The sequence below is a fragment of the Tenrec ecaudatus genome, chromosome 16 (assembly GCF_050624435.1).
Source record: "Tenrec ecaudatus isolate mTenEca1 chromosome 16, mTenEca1.hap1, whole genome shotgun sequence".
NCBI lineage: Eukaryota > Metazoa > Chordata > Mammalia > Afrosoricida > Tenrecidae > Tenrec > Tenrec ecaudatus.
In genome coordinates this window covers 45,698,642-45,714,277 of record NC_134545.1, presented here as the reverse complement: position 1 = coordinate 45,714,277, position 15,636 = coordinate 45,698,642, and the positions used below count along the sequence as shown (strand labels likewise).

The window sequence follows — 15,636 nt, the reverse complement described above, 5'->3', positions numbered from 1 at the left end:
TAATACCTAATAATTTCTAGCAGACTAAATGTGCAATGATCCCTGCCCCCCTATTTAATCAGTGCCTCAGAATAACTATTATCTCTGCTTTGTTTACTTTTGTTTCCTCAGCACTTAGAACAGGAGCTGATACGCAACAGTTCTCTAAAAATATTGAATGAAGAAATAGTTGTAAGGAATCAAGTCAAGTTTATGGGGAAAAGCCTACACATACTAACAATGACTATTGTTATTCATTACACCAAGTAGTGATAGTTACCCAAGAACTGAGAACTGTGGTTCTTGCCAAAGGAGATGCATTCTGAGAAGAGAGATGGTTTGTCAAAGCAGAGCTCTGCATTTAAGAGAAGGTGCTGTATAAAAGTGGTTAATAAGTCAATGTTGATTTATAGCGACCCCCTGTGGGTTTCTGAGACAGTAACTGTTTATGGGAGTAGAAAATCCAGTCTGTCTCCTGCAGAGTTGCTGGTGGTTTCCTAGTGCCGACCATGCAGATGGAGGCTCAGTATGTAACCACTACATAACCAGGGCTCCATAGCTAATCACAGCTAACCTTGGATGACTGCTTTCTGCAGGCAAGGAACCCTGGTGGTGTGGTGGTTACTCTTTGGGCTGCTAACCGCAAACTTAGCAGTTCAAAACCACTAACAGTTCCTACTCCTGTAAATGTTATGTTTGGGGCATGATTTTCCGTTGTTGTTTTTTTGTTTTGTTTTGCAGCTCAACGCTGAGTTCACGCAGCAGAAGTACTTTTGTAAGTCCACGTAACTTTTATGAGGGAAAAGGAAGTCTCAGGACATGATATCCTTGTAAAGTGTGCAAGCCCTCACAGCTGGAGGGTGGAGAGGGAGACTGCTCACAAGTTCATGACCAAAAATGGCCGCTTCCGGGACTGAGAAAAACCGTGTGGAAAATGGCCAGAAAGGCGGGACCATGAAACCTAAAAAGGAACACAGGAACTAAAAAGGGCACCCGTGCCCTGTTTCTGCGTTTTATACCTACCCCCACTTGGGGCGGGGGTGGGGTGGGGTGCATAGTTGAGAGTATTGGCCGTTCTTAGCGCCTGCCTTTAGGCTCACGTGTGACCTAGTGCTGCTGGCTTCTAGTTCACATGCCCAGGTGGCTTTAGTGGGAACATGCCCAGGTTTGGGTTTCTCATGGGCTCCTGTTTCTTTCAAACCCCTTTATCATGTCATGGCCAGCGAATTCTCGCTTAGCATAAGCATTTGGTGGAGACAACCCCCTTTTATCCCTAATCTTCCAGCCGTCATGGAGGTGCAGTCTTGGAAATTCAAGGGTAGATCTGCCCTGTCCTACAGGCAGAATTGACTGGGTAGTGGTGAGTGTGTCTGTTTAGTTCGGGTTACTGTGCTAGGTAATCTGTTTAACTTGCTTCACTGCGTTTTCTGGCAAGCTGTTAGTTGGGCATTATTAGTAGCAATGACATGTGAAGTGACAGAGGAAACAGAGGTAGAGACCTGCAGGGCCAGGATTCCAACACTCGAACGTCCAAAAATGCGTTAGTGGCCCTTTGCCATTCACACAGTCAGCAAATCTTAAGACCAGCAAACGTCGCGGGTGAAAATGAGTCCGAAGACGGAAAGCAGGGGTCAGGGGTCAGCAGGAAGTCGCGACAGAACATAAGTCACTAACACGTCACAGACGAACAGGAGGGATGTCCCGAGGACAGCGTGACGCTGCCTTCTCAGCCGCAGGTCTGCTGGTGCGGCCACAGTGGCGCTGACATCTGGAAATAGTACTTAAACAGAAATGAGTAAGAGCCGGCCCTGCCCAGGAGGCCGCCATGATGGGAAGGGCGCGCATGTGCCGCATCCGGGTCCCCGAGCGCTAGCCTAGTGCGGACGTGGCAATAGGAGAGGCCTCGGTCCCTAGCGCGGGGGCGGGACTTCCGTGGACGTCGAGCCCGCCCCCTCGGAACCGGAAGTGGGGCCTGGGATCCTTGACGTTAGGAACGGAGTCGAACCGGGATCTGGAGCCGGGTGAGGAGTGGCCTTGGGAGGTTAGTGGGGAGGAAAGCCGAAGAGAGGACCGATCTGGGTGCTGTCTGAGAAAAGAGGGAGCGTCCCGGGGACGGCGCCCGGGGAGAGACCCTCACCACACGCATCCGCAGGACGAGATCAGCCCTAGGCTCTCCCTTCGCTTCCCGGCCCAGATTCCAGCTCGCGCTGCCGGCGCCCCGCTTGCTGAAGGGCGCAAGACTCTCACCGGGCTTCAGGAACTAGATCTGACTTTCCCTGAGGCTGGAGAAGCTGGCTTGGCTCCAAGGGTTTGAAGGAGCCCCTCGTTCTTGACCCCAGCCTCCACATCCACAGTTCGACTACTTCCAGAGTTCTCGGAAGCCTGTCCCGCCCCCCCGGGTTGTCATCCTTGACTGCTTACCGAGTGGAGTCCAGATGTAAGCTTGACTCCAAACGCCTGGGTGTGTGAGAGGAGAGGGGGTCGGAGTTGATTTGGTGAAAGCTGGTGGCCTCCCCAAGTTGGACTTTCTATTTCCCGGGAGGAAAAGAGGAAAAACTGTAGTCTCTCCCCGACCTCCCCCCCCCCTTCCAGCAGCCTTGAGGGAGAGGAGCATCTGTCAAGCATAGTGTCAGTGACCTATGTACCTGTGGAAGGCTCAGGATTTGGGAGGACACGTCTTGAGATGGCTTTGAATTTAAGGAGGTCTTGTTAAGGAACAGCTTTTAGCTTGTCTATGGTCAAGATGTTCCTTGCCATCAAAGGGAGGAGGTCTAATGTTCCACTGCAGTAGCTGTAAACTCTGCTGCATCCTGGCCTCCTCCTCACTAGGAGAGTCCGGAGTTGGTTAAGGTAGATGTTAATCAGACAGACTTTTTAGAAGTACCCAAGAAAGGCTCTCTACTTCATTACTGTGACTTGAGGCAAGATGAGTAGTTTCAGAAGTGGTCTAGCTGCCAGACCAGCATGTAAGGAGGGCAAATACAGAGAGTTGGAGAAAAGCCCCATGTGGCATCTCATCCATTGTTTATGGGGTTGCCATGAGGCCAGGCAACGGGATGGCAGCTAAGGACATCAGTAACTGCTGGAAGGATAAGATGCATGATCTTTTCAGTGAGCGGTAGCATTGCACGGATCCTATAGTTTCTTTGAAAAAGTTTTTCTGTCTGGCCTGCACGCAGCTCTAAATCTGGTTCCTTGCTTCCGTTTTCAAATGTCTTGTACTTTTAGGGAACTTAATGCTTTAGCTATCAGGTTCAGCTACTGATTTGCTGGGAAAATTAGGAATGGAGTAGCTTTTTTATTATTATAGTCATTTCCTTAATCATTTACCTTACATTTTGTCTTTTGAAGGAAAGGAGTTATACCAGTCTGTCTTAGCCGCGTAGCTTGGTATTTTCTAAAGACTGGCAACTATCAGGTGCTCAGTGTTTGTGGAATGAATGGGTGCTGGAGAGAATGAATGGAAAATAGGAGCATCGTTCCATTTACTTGTAATATCACAGTAGTTCATCAGCTGTAGGACTCCTTTTGTGACTACACACTAGAAACTATACCACTGGGGAATGGAGGCTGCTGTTCCATTCCAATGGGCCTGTCTGTAGTTGAAATTTATACCCTCTTGGTAGGGACAAAGTGGTGGATTCAGAGTAACACATTTTTTGCTCGGAAGAGATAACTTGTATGGGTGGGGGCAGACAATTACTAAGGTCCCATAGTGTAGGATCCCATAATGATAACTAATCTTTTTTTGATAACATTGATCCCTTTTATCTCTACTTCCTACCCTAGATAGTTGCTTTTTAAAAAAATGTGTTCCTTTAGTAACTTGGTTTCTCTTTTCTCTCATCTACTAGGTGACACTGAATTGGGGATGCTTTCATAATGAATGTCAACCAGTCAGCTCCTTCTGCGCTGCCATATGGGCAGCCCCAGCCTGCCTACCCAGGATATCAATCCAGCTATGGTGGGCAACCAGGGTCCACAGTCCCTCCCACCCCCTACGAAGCCTCCTACAATGGTCCATTGCCAGGCTATCAGCAAGCTCCTCCCCCAGGTATATATGTCTAAGGTTCCTTTGCGATACGGAAGGAAACCAGCAGTCTTCAAAATATAGCTAGGCTGTATTACTCCAGGTAAATTGCCTGGAGAATTGTGACTGGGGTTCAGGAACATGAATCTGCTGCTTTGTCCCTGAGATCCCTGTGGACAATCTACTTGTCCCTGTTTTGATCATAGGGTGATTATTGCTTTTTAAAACTTGACACCGAGTGGAAGCATGTCTTCTTGATTCACATCCTGTGGCTGTCACCCTGAGATGGAACCTGACTTGGGAGTACGGTTCAGGGCTGGATGGAAGGGTTGTGATCTCAAACCCTCCAGAGACTGTGGCCAGGATTGAGTATTATTACCTGAAAGTTTTCCTGAAATTTGTTTCATGTGTATATTGAGAATGCTACTCAGTGGACAGATGGTTCTACAAATGTCTCTGGGACATGAGGAACTAGTTAATGGAGGCAAGGTGTGGTTATTGATACTTCTCATAAATTTTTTGCTGATAGTATTTCTATGCCTTTGCTTGAGTTTCCTTTGTCTTTTAGATGCCCTGGAAGATCAGAGCAATGCAAGGCTAATCTGGCTCTGCCTTAGGGTTGGTCTTTAACTTTACTTCTTCAAGGCAGGGCAGCTGGTTCTCTACAGATTATCCAGAGCGACTTTTTGGAAGAATAGTTCTGGAGGATCCTTAGATAGGGTAATTGACCAAAAACTCAAACTCAGAATTATTAAGTTGATTCTGACTCATAGTGACCCTGTAGAACTACCCCTATGGATTCTGAGATTCTACATCTCACAGGAGTAGAAAGCTTCATCTTTCTCCTGAGATCCAGCTGATGGTTTCAAACTGCTGACCCTGTGGTCAGCAGCTCAATTCAGAACCACTTCACCGCCAGGGCTCCTCAGGGTAATTGAAGACTTCTCAAAAACAAACAAACAAACAAACAAAAAAAACCTCCCAAAACTCAAACTCACTGCTAGGGGGTTACACATTGATTTGTTAACTGCAGTTCTAACCATCAGCTACGCCTTGGGAGAAAGATAAGGCTTTCTGTTGCTGTAGAGATTTATAGCCTCGTAAGCCTCCCACTCAATCACAATAATAAATAAGTATTAGGTGTATAAATTTTACTTTATTTTACTTGCTTATTTATTTTTAAAAATCATTTTATTGGATGCTTGTAGAACTCTTATCACAATCCATACATCGATTGAATCAGGCATGTTTATACACATGTTGCCCTCATTCTTTTCTAGACATTTACTCTATATTGAGCCCGTGGTATCAGCTCTTTTTAAAAAAATTTTTTTACTTTATTGCAAAGTCCAAATTAAAGGCTTCTATTAAAAAAAAAAGATTTACAACCTTGGAAGCCTACAGGGACAGTTACATTCTGTACTATAGTGTCGCTATGAAGCCTGAGGACTGAGGTCGCAGCAAAGTCTTTATGTTTTAAGAGAGTAAATCCCATAAAGAAAGGGTTGGAGGTGGAGGCACAGGGAATCCAGGGTGGACGATACCTTCAGGACCAGGGGCGTGAGGGGCGATGCTGGGAGAGTAGAGGGTGAGTGAGTTGGAAAGGGGGAACCGATTACAAGGATCCACATGTGACCTCCTCCCTGGGAGACGGACGGCAGAGAAGGGGGGTGAAGGGAGACTCCGGATAGGGCAAGATATGACAAAATAACAATCTATAAATTATCAAGGGTTCATGAGGGAGGTGGGAGCGGGGAGGGAGGGGGAAAAAAAAGAGAACCTGATGCAAAGGGCTTAAGTGGAGAGCAAATGCTTTGAAAATGATGAGGGCAAAGAATGTACAGATGTGCTTTATACAATTGATGTATGTATATGTATGGATTGTGATAAGAGTTGTATGAGCCCCTAATAAAATGTAAAAAAGGGTTGGGAACACCGGGTGCTCAGCCCCAATATTAGCAAACACCCGCCTCACCAAAGAGAAGCAGTTCCAGCCATCACTTTAGGGGTGAGTTAATTAAGTGCTTGACCAGTATGACCTGAGAATGTTGTAAATATTCAAATGGTCCTCAACCGGAAAAGGTTCCCCATCCCTACCATAAAGGAGTATGAGGAAAATGAGATGCCAAGGAAGCATAGGTAAGATTTTGGAAGTGAATGAAATACTCCTATTTTAATGACGACTTTGTAAAAAAGTATTCATGAGATGGTGAGATTGGGTCTCTGGTGTGTGGGAAAGCCTTACTGGAGGGTTGGGACTTTGACTGGACAGAGTCCACCTCTGCTCTCGCAAGTCTTAGTTTATCAAGATGGAGTTAGGCATTACCTGAAAAGGCAGCTTTCTAATTGAGAGGAAAACACATTTGATTCTTTCCTGGTTAGTGAGCATGCTCAAATCAACCATGTTCCTGTAGGTAGGTCCCAGTAGTGTCTTTTTTTTTTTAATAATTTCTTTTATTGGGGGCTCTTACAGCTCTTATAACAATCCATACATCACTTGTATGAAGCACATTTATACATATGTTTCCATCATCAATTTCATAATGATTTCTTTCTGTTGAAGCCCTTGGTATCAGCTCCTCATTTTTTTCCCCTCAAGGACAGTGGTTCTCAACCATCCTAATGCTGCGACCCTTTAATACAGTTCCTCATGTTGTAGTGACCCCCAACCATAACATTATTATTTTTTTTCTTTTTTTTTTTTCAGTTTCCCATCATGACAGGGGTTCTTTTATTTTTTTTGTTTTGTTTTGTTTTGTTTGTTTTTTAACAATTTATTGGGGCTGATACAATTCTTTTCACAGTTCATACATATACATACATCAATTGTATAAAGCACATCTGTACAGTCTTTGCCCTAATCATTTTTTTCTCTTTTCTTCTTTTACATTTTATTAGGGACATAACATTATTTTTATTGCTATTTCATAACTGTAATTTTGTTACTGTTATGAATTGGGCGACCTCTATGGAAGGGTCATTCACCCTCAAAGGGTCCATGACCCACAGGTTGAGAACCGCTGCGTTAGTGTCTTATTTTTACAGGGGACCGAGCAAGAAAAATTGTCTGAAGATGCAAAAAATACGATTTAGCTCTGATAGAGACTTCTTGATAATGAGGTTGATGAAAATGAATATTTTAGGACAGAAAACAGATCAGCTTGTCAAAGTTGGTGTCAAGTAACTAATCATTTTCTTCTTAGCCTTCGCTATAGTTCAGTTCAAACACTTTGTCCTTCAGGAGAAGGAAGAATGCTGATATTAAAACTACTACATTAAAGGATTGTCCAGATATCGTGGCCTTATCATTAATTTGGTAGCATAGACAACATCTTGCGCTTCTTCTAAGTGGACTAGGCTGCCCACCAAAGATGGAAAATCACTGTGTCAAGTAAAAACTAGAACTTCCTGCCCTTTCACACACTAACCCAAACTGGACCCTCCCACCCACTGTGAAGTCGCCATCTCAGGCAATGAGTGTTCCAGGACTCTGCCTGCTAGGCTTCCTCAGGCCTGGATCACCGTGTTCCATCCTCTTTGTCTGGAACTTCATGTTTTTTAGAATCAAGTGTTTGCAAATCCACGTATTGCACGAAAAGACTGGAAAGAGAAAAAAAATAAACCTTTGCCAAACCCTTTGGAAAAACATTTTTTTTTCTTCCTATTTTCATTTGGGTAGGATGGTGCAGGAAAGAGATGGTGCATTTGGGGAGGATGGTGCAGGAAAGAGATGGTGCATTTGGGGAGGATGGTGCAGGAAAGATGGTGCATTTGGGGAGGATGGTGCATTTGGGGAGAATGGTGCAGGAAAGATGGTGCATTTGGGTAGATGGTGCAGGAAAGAGATGGTGCATTTGGCGAGGACGGTGCAGGAAAGATGGTGCATTTGAATAAGATGGTGCAGGAAAGAGATGGTGCATTTGGGTAGGATGGTGCAGGAAAGAGATGGTGCATTTGGGTAGGATGGTGCAGGAAAGAGATGGTGCATTTGGCGAGGACAGTGCAGGAAAGAGGTGGTGCATTTGGGTAGACGGTGCAGGAAAGATGGTGCATTTGGGTAGATGGTGCAGGAAAGATGGTGCATTTGGATAAGATGGTGCAGGAAAGAGATGGTGCATTTGGGTAGACGGTGCAGGAAAGAGATGGTGCATTTGGATAAGATGGTACAGGAAAGAGATGGTGCATTTGACGAGGACGGTGCAGGAAAGAGATGGTGCATTTGGGTAGACGGTGCAGGAAAGAGATGTAGCTTGACGGGAGCTCTGGCGCTGAGGAGTGGAGAGGATGAGTGCAGTTTTGTGCAAAGGGGACTTCGGCTTTTGTGAGGAGACACGAGGCAGCATTAGGAGGGAGCAGGCACATGGTCCTGACTGAATGCCTGGGCAGGGAGACAAGGTTTCCAGCTTAAGGGAGCCACCCTCTTGAACCACGCGCTATTGTCCTCCCTTGGAGGTAGACCGAGCAGACAGGAGTAGAATCAGAAGACTGTATGAAGAAGGTGACAGATAGTTTCCCCTGGAGATGCTTCTCTTGGCAGCCTGTCTTCTGTGCACCTTTCTCATATGTGCTGCAAGCCTCTTAAGTTCTGGAGTAGAATCTGTACAAGTGTTGATTTTTTTAAATCTAGCGTAAGGATCTGAGGCTGTTTTTAAGTCGAAGGGGAAGGTGATCACAGGAAGTCCTACATTCTTGGGGGTCAGCTACACCCTAGTATACCTGTCTGGGAGGGCAGCGTCTCTCTGACCGGCATCTCTGTTTACAGTACCTCTGTAGCTAGAATTGAATGCTGATGGTGTCATTTTACTACAAAGCCGTGCTCTTGGGTTAGGAAAGGGCTGTCAGCTGCTGAGCATGTTTATTCCAGGTAGGCATACAGAACTGGGGAAAGAACTGCAGAGTTGGTTTGGGGGCCCATTGTGTCCACTGTGAGATGGACTTTAGATAAAACTCCATTGATCACCTGGCCTCCACAAGCTTCTACTCTGATTGGTCTCCTGGCATTAGTCGGTGTCTAATAATCCCTCAAAAGCTAGTAAAAGACTCTAGGTCATTTTGGAGAGACCAGGAGAACGATTAACAGTATAAATTTCAAGAAGTATGATAGAGTCCTTCTCAAGGAGACCTGGCCTCCCCTTCATTCATGGGATTATGAGCCTGTAAACTTGCTAGCCTGGGAATTGAGGGGCCTTGACTCTGCATTCCTGACTTAGGTGGAAGAGGAAATTATTTCCCAATCACTTCATTTTTCTTCTTTTTTTTTTTTAATTTTTTTTAAATTTTTTTCATTTTTCTTCTTTACTCTCAGGTGTTTCAAGAGCCCCACCACCCTCAGGGGCACCTGCACCCTCAACAGCACAGGCCTCTGGTGGCCAGGCTACGTATGGCCAATTTGGCCAGGGAGATGTGCAGAATGGGCCGAGCTCCACTGTGCAGATGCAGAGGTATGTACTTGGGTCACATAAAGCAATTGGATTAGAAAGGTGTGAAGATCCATTTTCTTGTTAGTGCCCTGTCATTGCCATGCCTGTAGATCCCCTTTTCTAAAATGGCCTTGGACTTTTTGTACTTTCTCCCCAACCTCCCATTCCTGCCCTTTCCCCCACCAGTGTTCAAGTTACAGGTGCTGCTCTTGTCCATCGCTTTGGTTTATTGACCCAGCTTAGTGCTTGGGTTTCACGTATTCTTTTCTATGTACAGAGGGTTTTGTGTGTTTTTTTTTCCCCTTCCTTGACAGACATACATCTTGTAGTTGTGGTTCTTACTGATCCTGTCTTCAAGGTGAAGGAGAAAGGAAACTCTAGGATAGGAGTATCTGTGTCTCACCTGACTTCGAACTTTTCTTTTGATCAGGCATTTGGTAGGACTGATCAGTTATGTTTGGGCGAGGCCAGTAATGAAGAAAGGTATACAACAGAAAACACGTAAATGATGAAAAAGTAGTTGGTGCATGCTCAGCTAGCCTTTGTGTGTGGAATTACATTTATGAAGGAAACTCATCTCTTTTGAGCTATTGTGGGTGTCTACACCCCCCCCACCATAAAAAAAGAATAAAAACTAACTGTGTGTGGGATGTGTGGTAATGGAATTGTTACTTTCGAGCTCTGTTATTGTCCAGAATGTACATTTTAAGTAGTGACTCGAAGCCTGGAAGCAGGTTGGGAAGCTCTCTCTACTCAGTGTATTAGGAAGCTGCGAGAAGCAATATAGGGAATTAATTAATTAATTAACTTGAAATAGCTACTTTGTACTACTATGAGGTGGTCATGTTTGTCAGAGTAAACCAGCCTCTAACAACCACAGGGTCTGAAGGTGCAGTTGTATGGTGATATTATATAAAGATTATAGTAAAGTCATAGAAGACAGGAGAGATAGAGTTAAATAAAGGAGTCAGACACATTTTATGGTAACATGCTTACCCCCGGGATGGCCTTGATTTCACCATCCAGGTCCATGCAGAGAGAGGGTGGACCAGAATATATTTCCATTCACAGCATATATATACTTGGGGACGTGCAAGCCTCCTGACTACATCATAAGGGGGGGGGGTTGTACAATCGGCATACATTAATCAGAGGGAGACAAATTAGAGGTGTGCATGCAATTTGGAGGCATGGCACTAAGGGGACACGTGACAAGATTGGGGGACCCTAAATTCAAGATGGCAGCCTAACTTTTGTCCTCCTTGAGTTGGCTTGACCTTGTCTCTGGGCTCTCCTTCAGGGAGACAATCCACGGACCTTATCAGAAGGGAGTGTGCCCCCTTAGGGTGGGACAGACTATAGAGTCTGATTGCTCTAGATGGCTGATAACCTCTAAGCAGCTGACGTTGACATTGATCTCCAAGTATGCTGTCATTTACCTTGTGTTGCATGCATCGTCTTAAGTTTGGCATATATTTGGGGGACAGCCTGGGGAAAAACCTTTCTGTATCCCATACATGTTGTCAGGCGTGATCAGTCCCTGCAGAAGGACCTCATGCTTGGTAGAGTAGGAGGGTAGGGTGCGAGAGGAAGGCCCTCAGTGAGGTGGACTGACCCTGTGGCTCAACCATAGGACAACTGTGAGGATGGTGCTGGGCGCGGCAGTGTTTCCTTCTCTGCGTAGGGTTAGAGCCACCTCGCTGGCACCTAGCAACAACATGTGGTCATTCCTCTCGAAGTTGAGGATACGTCTCTGGCTCCATGAAGTTTACTTTCTTGACAAGGACATAAACGGTATCAAGTAGACAGATGTATATGACACCAGGTGGGGATCTAGAGATGACTGATGAGGTAGAGAGCTGGTGTTTAGATCCTGGTCAAGGAAGCCTCTGAGAAGTGATGAGCACAAGCCATGCAGGTAGATCTGAGGGAAGAGTTCTTAGGTAGAAGCAGCAGCAAGTACAAAGGCACGGAGGTAGGAACTCATGGATGCTGAGGAAAAGCAAGACAGTGTGACTAGAGCAGAGAGGACCCTGGAAGAGAGGAGGTGGAAACGTGTAGTGACATAAGCCATGCTAATTTTACATGGGATTTTAGGAGCAGTGAGAAGCCATCGGAGAGTCTTAAGCTGGGTGTAACATGATCCATTTACTCCTTCATTCGATTGCTCATTCTCATTGTGATATAAAACACATGGCTTAGTGAGTCAGTATAACATGAACACCCTTTGAATTGCAACCTATACCAAGAAATAGAAAAAAAAGAACCACTCTGCCACTTAACTCTTCTCTGTGCCCCCAACTCATTCACCATTCTTTCTCCTAAAAAAACCCTATTATCCCAACTTTCAGTCAGGATAGTAACCTTGTATGCTCTTAAAAATAGTTTACACACAAACTTGCATTCCTTAATAACTAATTTAGTTTTACCTACTTTAAAATTTTTTGTGGTGTCTTCTGAGTTTGTATTTCTCCTCTGGGAGAAAGAGGGGCTTTCTACTCCCCAAACAGTTGTAGTCTGGGAAATTCACAGGGGCAGTTTCACTCTGTCCTGTAGTTGCTTTAAGTTGGTATCCTTGGCTTTTGTTGTTGTTGTTAATTCCCCCTCTATCTCTGTTTTTTGTTTGTTCCCTATCTGTTAAAACACCCAGGTTAATGGATCTGAAGAATTTCCTATAGTCTGAATTTTCCTAGTTCCATATTCATGTTACTATTCAAAATGTTCCCCTTGTGTATTTCCTACAAAGTGGCAATTGGAAACAGAGACTGGAACAGACTTAGGGTTCCATCCTTGTGGAGGACTATGGACCAAGACAGGGGAACCACATAAATATCTAATCGTCTCTTTGTGCTATTAACAGTAGTTGATTTCTATATAAGGAGCAATTAATAATTGTAAAGAAGCAGTTAATTCTTTTGTTTCTTTTTCATTTGTTACTTTGAATTCCATTATAAAGAGATAATTCTCAATTTGTTATTTAGTTGCTTACTGGTTATGCAATTCATATAGGATATGTAGAATAAATCCTTAACTCTTTACCAGTTTTCAAGGTAGTGAATTGGTCCCCCTGTTACTCAGTGAAGACTATCAGTTCCTCTTCTTGTTCATTCTTATGCACGTGTGAATTTAAATAAGGGTGGAGCGTTTCAGTCAAAAGGTCAAAGTGCCCCCCATCTTTGACCAATGGGAGTTTCTGAACTTTTAGCACTGAGTCCTTTTGACATGATTCTAGAAGTCTTTTAAGTATGATCATTTTAAATTGTACTTTGCGAGTTACTTATGAGCTGTATAGCTTTTTCATAGGGTCTTTCACTATCTGTATCTCTACTTTTAACGATCTAAATTCTAGTTTTGTTTGTTGTTTTATTTTCAATGGAGTTACCTTTTTCTAATTGATCATAGGAGTTCTTCATATAGTCTAGGATGGTTTTACAGGTTCATGTCTATATTGTGTGTAAAAATCTTCTCCAGATCCATAAGTTTTATACCTCAGACCTGGAGTTAGCTATTTCTACAAGAATTCCTTCATTTTTGTTCAGTCGTACATTTCTTAAAAAAAAAAAAAAATTCAGTCATCTATTTCAAGGTGCTAGATAAACATACTCATTGCTACTGATGATGGGCCTTCAAAAAGTTCACAGAAAAATTCCATTATCTTTTCATTCCATTTCTCCATAAACTTTTGAAGCCCCCTCATATTAACCCCTGTGTGTGTGTGTGTATGTGTGATTTCAGTGAATGTTACAGAGTGTGTGTGTGTGTGTGTGTGTGTGTGTGTGTGATTTCAGTGAATGTTACAGAGCAAATTGGTTTTCATTCAACAATTTATACATTTTTCACAACACATTTTACACTTTACAACACATTTACAATACATTTAGACAACAATTTTTGTGACATTGATTGTAATATCCACATCCTCTCTGTGCTTTTCTTCATCCTTTCCGTCATGCCTTCCTTCCTGCCTTCTGAATACTATCCCTGGGCCTTTTGATCTCAGATGGCTAATTGATCTAATGAATGCATACTTCCCTGGTGTTATTGTTCACCCCATAGGCCTGTCTAGCATTTAGCAGGAAGGTGAGTTCAATTCCAGACTTGAAGTGTAGTTAAGAGCCATGATCTTGGGGGTTACACTAGTCTGTGTCAGACCAGAAAACCTGGGTCTTTTTTACAATTTTGAGTTTTGTTCCACCATCTTTTGCCACTTCATCCCGGACTTCCTCGTGTGATCGATTCAGCATGGCTAGCAGTGGTAGTTCTGGCCGCAGGGTCCTGTAGGCTAGGGTTCACATGGTCCATTAGCCCTTTGGAGTAATTGCTTCCTTGTGTCTTTGGTTTTCTTCACTCTTCTTTGCCCCGGACAGGAGAACCAGTGCCTAAGATGACCTGCATGAGATCTTAAGGTCCCCAGTTGATACTCACCAAAGTAGGATGTACATCATTGTTTTTGTGGACAGTTAGGCCAGTCAGCCTTTTTAAAAAAAAATCATTCTATTGAGAGCTCTTACAATGTTTATTTCAATCCATGCATCAATTGTATCAGGCACACTTGTGCACATGTTGCCATCACTCTTTTCTAGACAGTTATTTTCTTTCGAGCCCTTGGCATCAGCTCTGCGCCCCTCAATGTACCCTGAGACTGTGGTCTTGAACCCTTTGTATTGGCTGTTGCTTTAAGGCTTTTTCAATGGGCAAAGCTAAGGGTTTCAAACCAGAGGCCTTCAAAAGGTTTACGGAAAAATTCCATTATCTTGTAATTACATTTTTCTATGAACTTTTTGAACCCCCCTTGCCTAGTAAAGATAAAATACCCGAGATTAGTTTATATCGGCACTGCAGCTTCAAGACTACAGAGCCTTTACCTAACTTCTTTCCTGTGACATTGGGCTGCTTCTTCCGCACTGGTAATTAGTTCGTATGACTGAGTAGACCATTAAGAAGAATACTTGTGAGGAACCTACCCCTCAAAACAGTTAACTACATGTGACCCTAAGTGCAACATTTGCCCCAAGACACAGGCTCAGAGGGCAGGAAGGGAGCAACGGAAGCAAAAACCTAGGGATTGAGTAGGAAGAGTGTTGTTACAAGGGGATTTTGAGTAATGTCGTGAAACAAATGTGTATAGAATGTTGAATGGGAAACTGATTGACTCTCTAAACGTTTACCTATAATCCACAATAAAATGTTTGGGGGCGGAGTTGAGAATGGTAGAATTAGAATTTTGCAATGCCACAAGTTTTCATTTATTATAGTCCCTATTACACACACGGTCTCAGTACAACTATCACTATCCCCATTGTAATTACTGGAAATATTAAAAAAACTATTTTGTCCATGTTCTCTCTATTCTTTCATAATTAAAAAAATATTAAAAAGAGAAGAATCACTTTGCTGATTCAAGAGCAGTAGGGAATCCTAGTAGGAGGCTATTGTAGTAGATGATGTTGGTTTGCTTTATTTTTTATTTTTCAGTTTTAAATAAATAAATATATATATATATATATATATATATATATATATATATATATATATATATATATATATATAGACATTTCTTACTCATTCCAGTATATCCCTTCCCTTCCCATAGAGTTCTGTTGTTTAATCCCATCATGTGGGATTATACAGTCATCAGTGTTCTCAACCCCTTCTCCCCCTTGGTTTGGTTTAGGACAGCGGTTCTCAACCTGTGGGTTGCAATCCCTTTGGGGGTCGAACAACCCTTTGACAGAGGTCGCCCAATTCATAACAGTAGCAAAATTACAGATATAAAGTAGCAATGAAAATAATCTTATGCTGGGGGGGGGGTCACCACAACTTGAGGCACTGTGTTAAAGGGTCTCGGCATTAGGAAGGTTGGAACTGCTGATTTAGGATAGTAGCAGGAGAGGTGGTAAAGAGTCAGATTCGGGATACTATTTACAGTTTGAGGTAACAGAATTAATGTAAGTTAAAAGAAAAATGGAATTATGGATATTTCTTATCCTCTTGGCTTTAAGCAGCTGGTAAATGTGCTGAGTAAGATTACTTAAGATGGAGCGGGTTTTGAAGGCAGAATGAAGGGCTTTATTTTGGACAGTATACATTTAAAACAGCTATTAACTCTTTGAGTAGAGATGTTGAGTGGGTAGTTTGCAATTGTAGATTGTTCAGAAATCTGCAGTAATACCACCATGAGGTATCAGCGTAATCTCATGCAGGTAG

General features: G+C 43.4%; 1 protein-coding gene across 3 annotated transcripts in view; it reads left to right on the top strand.

The window, feature by feature from the left end:
* The first annotated feature begins 1,845 nt into the window (after positions 1–1,845).
* The window catches only part of SEC24C (SEC24 homolog C, COPII component), a 29,058-nt gene continuing 15,267 nt past the window's right edge, over positions 1,846–15,636 (top strand). Inside the window, exons 1-3 of one of the 3 annotated variants that reach the window (XM_075533605.1) lie at positions 1,846–2,000; positions 3,834–4,033; positions 9,315–9,450. In XM_075533605.1, the coding sequence (XP_075389720.1) occupies positions 3,862–4,033; positions 9,315–9,450 (308 nt within the window). In that variant the 5' untranslated portion in view covers positions 1,846–2,000; positions 3,834–3,861. The other 2 variants (XM_075533607.1, XM_075533606.1) reach the window with 2 other exon arrangements.